At 43.0% G+C, this 12,010-nt stretch overlaps 1 protein-coding gene across 1 annotated transcript in view; it reads right to left on the bottom strand.

Moving 5' to 3' along the window:
* Window positions 1–9,607: 9,607 nt before the first annotated feature.
* Window positions 9,608–12,010, bottom strand: part of GPC4 (glypican 4) — a 52,126-nt gene continuing 49,723 nt past the window's right edge. Inside the window, exons 8-9 of the mRNA XM_042479277.1 lie at window positions 10,954–11,129; window positions 9,608–10,177 (exon numbers count right to left, since the gene is read on the bottom strand). Coding sequence (XP_042335211.1) covers window positions 9,966–10,177; window positions 10,954–11,129 — 388 coding nt within the window. The 3' untranslated portion in view covers window positions 9,608–9,965. The remainder of the gene's footprint in view (window positions 10,178–10,953; window positions 11,130–12,010) is intronic.

The raw sequence follows: 12,010 nt of genomic DNA on the forward strand, positions 1-12,010 counted from the left end.
AGCCCTGGATTCGAAACATATGTTTATGTGGCGAAGGGGCCACAAACATATCATTTTGGCGTACGTGTCTCCTTTTGCCCTCTGCAACCAGACAAGACAAATGCAGAGACTGGGAAAGAAGGGCAGGAAATCTTTTGGACTACAGCTTCCAAAAATTGGGGGATTCTGGGAATTGGCATTCAACAAAACAACTTCTCCAAGTCCTGGCAAAAATTATTTTGATTTCTTCATTGTCTTGGTTGAATTTATGTAGTTCCTCTGCTGTCATTATTTTTGCTTTCTTCATGTACAGCGTTAAGCCTGCCTTTTCCCTTTCTTCTTTTCACTTCCTTAGTAACTGTTCCAAGTCGGTGATGCTCTCCATTAGTAGTATGGTGTCATCCATATATCTTGGATTGTTCATATTCTTTCCTCCTTTCATTCCTCCGTCTTCTGAGTGTAAACCAGCTCTTCGTATGATATTTTCTGAATACAAGTTGAACAAGATGGGAGATAAAATGCAGCCTTGCATTTTAGGAACCTTGCATTTTAGGAACCATTCTGTTTCTCTATCTTCTGTTCTAACACTTGCCTCTTGTCCTAAATACATATTCCTCATCAGGACTATCAAATGTATTGGCACTCCCATTTCTTTAAGAGCACTGCATAGCTTTTTGTGATCAATGCAATCAAAGGGTTTCCTATAGTCAATAAAATACATATATATCTTCTGAAATCCCTCCATTAACCATCGTATGTTTACAATATGGTCTCTAGTGCCTTTTCCTTTCCTGAACCCTGCTTGTACCGCTGGGATTTTTCTTTCCATGGAGTTTTTGTTGCAGAATTTTGCTTGCATGGGAAATTAATGCTATGGTCCTATAGTTGCTGCAGTTTCTCTGAGCACCATTCACTTTACAGGTTCAAAAGCAAACCAAAAACAGAAAGCAAAAGCAAAGCGGTACCCATTTTTCAGCTGACGCTTGCAAACCACTTCCAAGAATGGACTGGATTCCTTTGAAATTAATAGAGTTTTCCTTTGCATTACTCACTAAGCTGGGCTTAACATGAAGGTGGACATCTGGTGCAGTTAACAAGCAACCTGGATGGGCAGAGAATCTGCCCTGGATGTTGAAAAGAGGGAAGGGGAAAGGGAAGAAAAGAAATAACAACATAAACCGATGCATGCTCAGAACACTTTCAAAGAAGTCACACCATTTTGGAGGAGCGATGGGTGGCTGCTTTGGAAGTACAAGAAAGCAGCCTCCTCTCCAAAAGGCAAAAGATGCTAAAATGACACCCAGATCCCAAGTATGTTTACTTTTAAATTAAAAAAGGCTCACTGAGTTTAATGGGAATCAGTTCCCAAGTAAAATTGCATGAGACTGCAGGATGTAAATAGTCCTCACTTCTGAGTGAGTCTGCTAAAGGAAGGGTTTTCGGAGCTTGGAATTAACACATCACTGTTGAAAGCCCTGGTATACCAGAGAGCTGAAGAATGTGAAACGGGTGGGACAACGACTAGAGCGCAAATGGCGCTCAACTGGACTCTTATCTGACAGAACTCGTCATAAGAAATTTCTTTATTCTTATAGAGAGGCAATAAAAGCAACGAGGAGATCCTTCTCGTCTGCTCGCATTGCAGAGTCTCGTCCGGCAGAACTGTTTAGGGTGGTGAGGGAACTGATGGTGATGCCATCTACCCAGAACCCTCTACTTAACCCATCAACAGTCTGCTGTGATTCATTTAACAATTACTTTGCAAGTAAAATCACTCAGATAAGAGCCCACCTGGATGCCAATACTGGGGCAAAATCAACTGATGAGGTGTCCAGTCAATCCGTTTATGAGACTAGACTGGATCAATTTGAGCTTGTGAGTACTGATGACGTGGAAAAGATCCTTGGAAAGGTGAGGAAGACGACATGCCCTCTCAACCCCTGCCCATCATGGCTGGCCATCCAGGGAGGTGATGCCTTGGTGGCATTTCTTAGACGTATCATCAATGCATCCCTTAGGGAAGGTTGTGTACCATCTACCTTAAAGGAAGCAATTGTTAGACCACTTCTGAAAAAACCTTCCCTGGACCCCCTGGACATGAAAAATTATAGACCTGTTTCCCATCTGCCATTCTTGAGCAAGGTGATCGAGAGGGCTGTCTCTCTTCAGCTCCAAGTGGTCTTGGATGAAGCCAATTTACTAGATCCATTTCAAACTGACTTCAGGATGGGATATGGGGTGGAGACTGCCATGGTCGCCTTAACTGATGACCTTTGTCTAGCCATCGACAGAGGAAACGTGACCCTGCTGGTGCTATTAGACCTCTCAGCAGCATTTGACACAATAGACCACGACATCCTCTTGGAACGCCTGAGAGAGCTAGGAATTGGAGGCACTGCTTTGCAGTGGTTCCATTCCTTCCTCTCAGGTAGAGGGTGATGGTCGGAGACAGTTGCTCTTCAAACACAGAGCTTAATTGTGGTGTCCCTCAGGGCGCCATCCTGTCCCCGATGTTATTAAACATCTATATGAAGCTGCTGGGAGAAATCATCCGTATACATGGAGCAGGGTGTTATCAGTATGCTGATGACACCCAAATATACTTCTCCATGTCTTGGTCATCAGCAATGACGACAGATGGCATCTCTCCCCTCAATCAATGTCTTGCAGCAGTAATGGACTGGATGAGGGAAAACAAGTTCAAGCTGAATCCAGACAAAACGGAGGTACTTACGGTAGGGGCCCCCAAACCAGGTATTGGGCTGCAACCTCCAGTCCTAGAGGGATTCATGCTCCCCTCAAAGGACTGTGTTCGCAGTCTGGGGGTGCTTCTTGACCCCTCGCTTCAGATGAGGAATCAGGTGAATGCAATGGTCAAGAGCGCCTATTATCAGCTTCAGCTGATACACCAGCTGCGCCCTTTCCTGGAACAGGGTAACCTCAAAACGGTGGTACATGCACTGGCATCCTCAAGACTTGATTTTTGCAATGCGCTCTACATGGGGCTACCCTTGTGCCTAGTCTGGAAACTTCAACTAGTACAGAATAAGGCAGCCAGATTGATTACAGGAACAACTAGGAGTGACCATATTACACCAATATTGAAATCACTCCACTGGCTGCCTATTCATTTCCAGGCACAGTACAAGGTGTTGGTCATTACCTTTAAAGCCCTCCATGGTTTGGGCCCAACCTACTTAAGGGATCGCATGCTTCCATACAATCCACCCGCACCCTCAGATCCTCTGGTAGGAATTTGTTGCAATCCACAAAGACCAGATTGACGGCGACCTCCCAGAGGACTTTTTCTGCGATTGCTCCCACTTTATGGAATGGCCAGCCGGACAAGATCTGTCAAATTGCCAACCTAGAGAGCCTCAAGAAAGCTGTCAAGACGGATCTCTTCTGGCAGGCCTTCCCGGAATAGATCCCGGCCATGTAACGCTCCCCCCACAGACATATATAAGTGAAGACTCTGCCCACTGTTATTTTATTATTGTAGTATTGTTTTTAGATTTTATCGTTTGTAATTTTAATGGATAGAATTGTTTAATCATTTTTTAAGGGGGGGGAATTGTATATATTGTATTTTTTAAAGGTTGTACGCTGCTTTGATTGTGGTAACAAAAAGCGGGATATAAATTAAAGTTTTATTTATTTTATTTATTATCATAAACAATGTAGTTACCCCAAACCTGTTGCACTGGAGAGCAGAGTAACAAGACTGGAGTGTGTTCAAAGCTGGATGCAGTAGAAATCCATCAGCCTCTTCGAGATACTTGCCTAGATACAAAAAGGTCCTTCCTGGGCATGAGTTCATTCCATACATCTGAGGAAGTGGACCAAGCCTACCAAAGCTCATGCAACAACTTATTTTGCTCAGTTAAGTCTCAAAGGTGCCACATGATCTTTTTGCAAACTGATATTCCAGACCAGCATGGCTATATCTCCGAACACATGCCAAATACCTCTGAGGAAATTAAAACACACATAGTAGCCTACATATATTATATATATATATATGTATATGTATATGTATATGTATATGTATATATTCCTTCCAAGCAAAGGGCAGTCGAAAAGGCTGAGCAAGCCCCTCTCCAGCCACATGTCTCCTCCATAGGAAGGGACCAGGGAAACCAACTGCTGTGGGTTGGCTCCCTTGTGGCAACGGATTGGCCCACATCCATGTCGCCGTGCAAGAAACCAGAAACATTTTTTTTTCCTGGATGGAAAGTTGATGCGTAATGATTATTTTTCCCTCCCTTAGAAGAACACACTGTACCGCATTCGTTCCACACAGTTCCTCAAAGCTGCTGAAGAAGCAGCCGCAGGCCAGATGGAGACCATACTTGGGGAGGCCTTGGGTGATGCACAGCAAAGCCAGGGTGTTATTGTGTTGACATTCAATGACCAGTTGGAGAGCTCTTTTCCCCCAGTTCCCTTGCCCCCTGCAGCCATGTTTTCAGCATTTGGGGTCCTTCCACCCTCACCTGGAAAATGGCAGAAGTCCACTTTGTGGCTACCCAAGTCACACCGAATTATTTGACCCACAACTAAAGCCCTCATCTATTCAGTCATATACAGGTGATCCTCCACATTTGTGGCTTTGTGGATTTTATTAAAAAGGTTCTGTCTAGAAGTTGACCTAGTCAGGCTGGAGATACCTAGAGATACCTAGAACACTTCTCTAGGTTCTCCAGTGTGATTCTATGGCCAGCCTCTGGTGGAAGATGACCATATAGTTGCACTGTGGAGAACCTAGAGGTTCCTAGAAAGGTGTTCACTCAGGTTGGAAAAATATAGTGTGTTTTTTTAATTTGCAGTTTTCCCACTTTCATGGGGTTCCTGTGCCCCTAACTCTAACAAATGTGTATATTCTTTGCTCAATTTGCAAGGTTCATCAAAGCCACAGAAGAGAAGACAAGTGTGTAAGGCAAATCTTCAGCTTATTCTTTTTCAAAGCAGGTGTTGGTTCACTCGACCCCAACTACATGATCTCCCCACAGAGATTAAGATGTTTCCTCTATTGTACTTAAGTCAGAAGCCTTTTTTTTAAAAAAGGGAAAGAGAACTGCCATCAGGAGCTTGCTTTGCATTCCATTTTTGTGCCTTTCTGCACCCTTCCCTTCACATCAAAGCAATGAGGGGCTACCGAGGGCTGGAGGAGAAATAACTTGAGCTTGCATTACTCAGTTGCAATTTCAAACCAACCTGCAAAGCAAACTCCAGCTTCAACATTTGCAGGGCCCCGCATTTGCCAGCAGAGCTGTTGAATCCAAAATGTCTTTCTTAGGGGAAGAGATACAAATAAGGTGCACACTGGCAAAGGAAATGTTTAAAATGCATAATTCTAGACATGTTCTTGCAAACATACATATATACAGTCTGCAGTCCTGGCCAGACATTCATAGCCTCTCTGATATATCTGTGTTTGGCACTGGAGTGCCATCTCTTTCAGATGCTTTGGAAACTTTCTGGGTCTTGGTCTCGACGGTTTTCAGTGGCTGTATAGCCAGTGTGGTGTTTGAGCATTGGACTATGACTCTGGAGAACAAGGTTCAAATCCCCACTTGACTATGGAAACCCATTGGGTGACCTTGGGCAAGTCACACTCTCTCAGCCTCAGAGGATGGCAACGGCAAGCCCCCTCTGAAGAAAAGTTGCCAAGAAAACCCCATTATAGGGTCGCCTTAGGGTCGCCACAAATCAGAAACGACTTGAAGGTGCACTTGAAGGCACCCAACGACAACACAGCCAGCATTGTGTAGTGTAAAGTCTAAGGCTTTCATGGCCGACCCACAAAAAATGATTGTGTAGTGGTTTGAGCTTTGGTCTATGACGTTGGGAGACCAAGGCCCGAATCTCCATCCAACTATGGAAACCCATTTGGTGGCTTGGGCAAGTCTCACTCTCCCAGCTTCTCTGGTCATCCTAAAGGAAAGGGGGGAAATGGACATCTATGGTGTCCCTGGCTTGATATTTGGACTGAAAAGGCAAAGATTCTCTATCCGAGGTTGAAGACTTCTGGAGCGCTAGATAAGCGATGGTGACCCTCCTTCACCCGAAACCCCCAGTTTTGTAAGTCCTTGCATAAGGCAGCACCACAGCATTGTTCCAAAAGCGAAACGCCTGGATGCTTGTAACAGCCAGCTGAACAACATGTGTGAGGCTGTTTGTTGCAGGCAATAACAAACCTCTGGGTGTTCTGAGGAACAGGAGAAGGCAACACACCCTCCTCTGACAAAGCCCAAGCCCCTCCAGATGAATTTGGCAACTCTTGGCTTCCGCACTTGGAAGGGTTGCGATCGGTGGTATGCGAACAGGCCTCCAAATCCATCCCGGCTGTTGTCTCTGCGTCTTTCTTCAGATCTTTCGGAGCGCCAGCCTCCCAGAGCAAGAAGCTTTCAAGTTTTCTTCTTTGAGGAAGCTTTTTTAGACTTCAGTTCATCTAACCTAGTGTTGCCAACTCCGACTGGCAGCTGTTGCTCTCTATGGTTTCAAGACGGATTCTGTCGTAGTGTGCGTGTCCGCCTTAGGGTTGCCATAAGTTGGAAGTGACTTGAAGGCACACAACAACAACAAGGTATTGGAAAGACACCCAAGTCTTGTTGCTGTTGAGTATTGAGTATTGTTGAGTATCATCAAGCGGAGATTTTAAAAGGCTTTCTTTTTTAAAAATGCACATCACTCCGGAAGCACTCTCTGGGAGCATTCTCATAAAACCATACCTGCAATGTTTGGATGCTTTGGAGATGTCAGAGATCTCTTCAGTTTGAGAGGACATCAAAAGATCTTGGTGATGGACCATGAACAATTTGTGTTATTTGTGTGTTCGAAAGGTTTGGTGCTTTAAAAGAAACCCAAGAATAGCCAAATAAAATAAAATAAAGGGTGTGTGTGTGTGTGTGTGTGTGTGTGTGTGTCTTTTGTTTTTAAAGGCACAGGGAAAGCAGCATGGACAAATTTTGCTCATTAAGAGCAATAGAGAGGGAGGAAAAAAGAAGACGGAGAAAATCCCTTTGTCTGGAAATCGCGCCGAAAGACATAAAAACCGAACTTGGCCCAGTCCAATACTTTAAATTAAAATCAATCTAACCAAGTCTGGAGGGGATAACTCCTTTGGCTTAGCAGCAAAGGCCTGACTACATTTCTATCAACTCAATGTAATAGTGCTTTTAAGGGGGAGAAGGGGGGGAATCTAAAAAGGAAATTCCTTACATGTGAAGTAGTTTCTTAAATGATCAGCACATTCCTCGCATCTTGCAAAAAAAAAAAAAAAATTCTTTTTAAAATCCCCTAAAAAGGAATATTGCTATTTACAATCTGTATATCCCATATGTATAAATGCATAACTTTTAAAGAGAATACTTTATCCTTTTTTGACTGGTTTTCTACAAGAAAGGAGGGAAAGGCAAACGGATACAGAACACCAAATACTGAGCCAGGCTCCTGCCTAGTTTAGTAACAAGGAGTTTTAATAAATAGCTGGCTGTTTCTAGAAATATTATGCTTCCAAGGCTGATTTATTGGAACGTCTCAGCCAAGACTATTCCACATATATATATAGTTCTACAAGAATTTGCTGTGTGTGTATGTGAAGAAATAATGCTTGACCCTGAGCTACAGAGTAATTAATGTTCCATTATAATAATAGGAAAATGAGGGAGACATCTTTACAATACATCACTGAATAGTCATTAAGTTCCTCTTGTTTTCCTCATTCGTGAGATGCAAGAAGAGTTTAAGTCAACTCTATGAGCAGAACTATTTCTGCTTGCTGGGATTTTATTAGTTCGTTGGCATTGGCTTCCTTTGCTTTGTCATTTACATCCTTCATTACATGCCCCTAAGTTTTACCCTCGACTTATCTATAGTTCATATCAAAATCCATTATTTTGGCCCCAAAACCTGCCCTCGACCTATACGTTTGGTTGACTTATAGTCGAGTATCTATGGTACTTAATTAAAGCTAAGGAATATACAGACATACAAATGCAGGCGTTGACACCTATCTAGTGGCGAGGAGTTCCAGAGGAAAGCATATAGGCTGTCTCCTTTGACTCACCTTCCTTTCAGGTAAAAAAACTTCCCACGTTTGTATGTAGCCCAAAAGCTCATTTCTATTACCTAGGATAAAATTCCATGGAGGTATGGAGGGAAAACATTTGTGCGCAAATGCACAAAGGCCGGCACTCCTGACAAATACATGCACAGTACATACACCTATGGACCATGCACAACCCTCACCAAAGCCAAATGCCTGTTTTCCTCTGTCCCTTGGCATCACTTTCTATTTCCATTTTGAGAGGAAATGTGGAGGGAAACAGAGGCTCTTGGTACAGATTTGAGTCACCTTTACCCAGAATTCCCAGGTCTGAAATATCCCAAATGCAAAGATTTTCCTGGGTGTCTGAAAGAGTGACTCCTTTGCTTCCTGATGCTTCAATGTAGACAAGCTTTGTTTCATGCACACAGATATTCAAAATATTACATACAAAATTACATCGAGGTTATGCATATAAAGTATATGAGAAACCTCAATGAGTTTTCTGTTTAGACTTGAGTCCCATCTCCAAGATTATTCAAAATATTAAGTACAAAATTACATCTAGGTTATGGCTATAAGGTGTATGCAGAAGCTCAATGAATTTTCTGTTTGGACTTGAGTCTCATCTCCAAGATATGCAAATACTCCAAAATCTGGACCAAAAAATAAATCCAAAATCCTAAGCACTTCTGACCCAAACATTTTGGATAAGGGAGGCTCAAGTTGTACAGGATTCTGGGTTGCTGTATTTGTGCATAGTTTCACACTTTGGGGAAGGCTTTCTGTGTGGCTTTGTGGCCAAAAAAAAAATCGATCCCAAAAGTGCACCACTAAACAAACTGGTGCTTTGACTCTGGAGACCATGCCATGTCCACTCCTGCTCCAAAAAGATCAATTTCAAGATTCCTATATAGACCAGCAGCAGAAAATAAGTTTGCAAACAGATGATCCCAGTTACATCGAAGCAACGGAGCATAGATCTACCCATGGGAAGACTTCAGCCACTCCTATATAATGCTGCAGAATCTCAATTTCTCATCTTAACAACCAAAAATAGTTAAACATTCCCATAAATCCAGTTGGATTACATTGGGTTACAGAAGAGCCGGAGTCGGAACGGAGAAAGCTTTCTGCCAAGGAGAGGCCAGGTGTCTCAGTCCAATCTCTCCTATTCTGTTCCAAAGCCCCGAAAATCCTCCCAAGGTTAGCTCCGCAATCTTTTCCTTCTTTCCATTTTTTAAAGATAAGGCATCGAGTGTAACAGATACGTGTGGGAACTTAAAAACTACACAAAGCGGCTACTGTCGCTCCGGCAACTTCGTCCCCCGTCCGCGAAATACGATAATTACTTCTCTTTAAAAACAAAACAACAACCTTTTCGCTTCTGTACAAATAATTTCATATGTCAGGAAAGACACCCATCTTCGATAACACATCAAGACAGAACTTGTCCGTTTGGTAGGAAATAAGACTAAAATAAAATTAAAAGGAAAAGGGGAGGAAGGAGAGGCAAGGAAGGAAATCGATTTAAAACCAAAACGAACAACACAAAAGCATAGCTAACTACAGGCCAGTATATACACTTTTGTTCACCACATTTATTGTGGTTTCTTCTGTGAACAGGTCAGACTAACTGGTCCAGATCCTTGAAGGTGTGCAAGAATGTAAATTTGTCCCACTTTCCCCCAAAAACAAACCAGGATTTGAGAGGGAAACTCATTTTAAAACCAGTGACAACATACTAAAAACTGTACACTGTTGTCCGATAAACTTATAAAGGATCCACCCACCCGCCCCAAAGTCACTATGATGGCATAAAAGTGAATTCAGGTGTCTTTTAACTATATAATTATTATTATTATTAATATTTTTTTTAATAAAAGTCACTTTTCCCCCCTTTCCAGAGCTTTAAAAAAACAAAACAACCACGGCCCGGTTATCTCCACTGTCTCTGGCCGATCAGGCACAAGAAGATGCTGAACAAGAGAGCCGCTTCCGAGAGGCTTGCGCCGGCGGCCGAATCGCTCGCTTTTTTGTCCATTTTGTTGTTGGTGTTCCGCGTGACTTCTGTCGCATTAAACACGAATTCAGGGGAACACTGCGGCATCTCGCACCCACTCCCGCTTCCTTCGCCGCTGCCTTCGTCGCCTACGGAGGACACAGAGAAGATTTTCCTGTTACAATCGCTCAGCATCCAACGCTGTTATCAACCTCTGTTACGACTGCATGGCATGGAAGACACCCTCATTCTCAAAGGGAACAATGTAATTGTGTTATATTATGTCAAACTGTATTTATTAGTTTTTATATTATAATTATGTGTATTGTTTATGAAGGAGGACTAATGGGATTTATTTTATTGTTAAATGTTGTTTACGTAAGCTGCCACAATCGTTTTGGAGAGGTGGGAGAAAATTAGATTATTATTATTATTTTATGGGTAGGGGGATATAATTGTGCTGTATTAATGGAGGAAGGTGAACACCGTGGACTACATCATTAATTAATGTCAGGGTCACTCATATCGCACCACACAAAGGTTGACCATAGAGTCATGCTGGAGGACCTCCAGATGCCTAGAGAGACTACTTAAAGAGTGGTACTGAAAGACCTCTATAGAGTCAGATGCCTAGAGAGACCTCCTTTCTAGGCAGCTAGAGGTGCTCCAGGCATCTTCCAGCAGAAATATAGCTTTCGCCATTATCTATGGCTTACGCTATCCAAGTCTGGGAATGTATCCCTGAAATAGATGGGTCAGATTCCACAGTCTTCATTGGACTACAACACATGCTTCTTTTGAAGGTCTTAATTTTGCATTTTCTCATTATCTCCTTTTTAATTCTAAGCAATTAAAAAAAAATCTGTCGCTAACTTTCTTTACATCAAAGCAGTACTTGATCTGACACAAGGGCCGTCTCACTTACTTATATCAATAAAGTCAACGTCGTTCCCGTTGTAGGCATTCTTCATCTTGTTGGTCATCACTCGGAGGGCTACGATTTGCCGGCGAATCACCAGGTCTGGTTTCGAGGTGTCGACAACCACTTCTGGATTGTTTGCCTGGTTGGCTAAGCCATTTGCCGTCACAGCGAAGACGTACCTACGGAGGCAAAAAAACACCACTTCTGTCAATGGTCAACCCATCCATGACCATTAGTCACGATGGCCCCATGACTGTGATATTCTTTAGTCTGTGACTAAGCTACACCTTCACTCAGCCATCATTCAAAATGCAGAGCATAATCAATAGTCAAGAAACTAGGAGAGAACTAGGTGAAAGAAAGGGAGCGGTGAAGGAATTGGACAAGATCCTCAGGAGTCAAGTTACATAATTGAATCCCAACCTCTGAATTATCCATGTCAGGGTCCTTCTAATTTTGAAATGAGGACAGTGAAGAGAGCTCACAGAAAGAGAGTCAACTAATTTGAAATACGATGCTGGAGGAGATACCATGGATTACCACGGAGATCAATAAACGGTTCCTAGGGCTAACCAAACCTGTATTCTCCCTAGAAGTAAAAACTACTCAACTGGAAACATCCATCAGATGACATGACTCACTGGAGGAGATGATAATGCTGGGAAAAGAGGAAGGTGATAGGAAAAGGAGAAGATCCCACAAAAGATAGACTGACTCAATCAAGCATGTCATGAAACTGAGTTTGCAAGATCTGAGCAAGGCTGTGTATGGCCAGGGCTCTTTCCTTACTCACAGGATCACCAGACGCCAAAGGCTACTTGAAGCAAGCAATAAAAACAACCCCAGCTCTCTCTACTGATGGCTATAGGTCAGAAGTGGCCATCTTGGTTTTCAATGAAGTCTTGTGAAGCTTCCACCAGTTACTGGCTTAGATTAGTGGAAGAAAGTGTTCACTGGGAAAACCAGTCCTGCCAGAGGTTGCCAATGGCCAGGAAAGGAACAATAGCCAAATGGAGGGATGGGCAAAGTGTGGCCCATGGACCACATGTGGCCCCTGGGA

The sequence above is a fragment of the Sceloporus undulatus genome, chromosome 7, assembly GCF_019175285.1.
Source record: "Sceloporus undulatus isolate JIND9_A2432 ecotype Alabama chromosome 7, SceUnd_v1.1, whole genome shotgun sequence".
NCBI lineage: Eukaryota > Metazoa > Chordata > Lepidosauria > Squamata > Phrynosomatidae > Sceloporus > Sceloporus undulatus.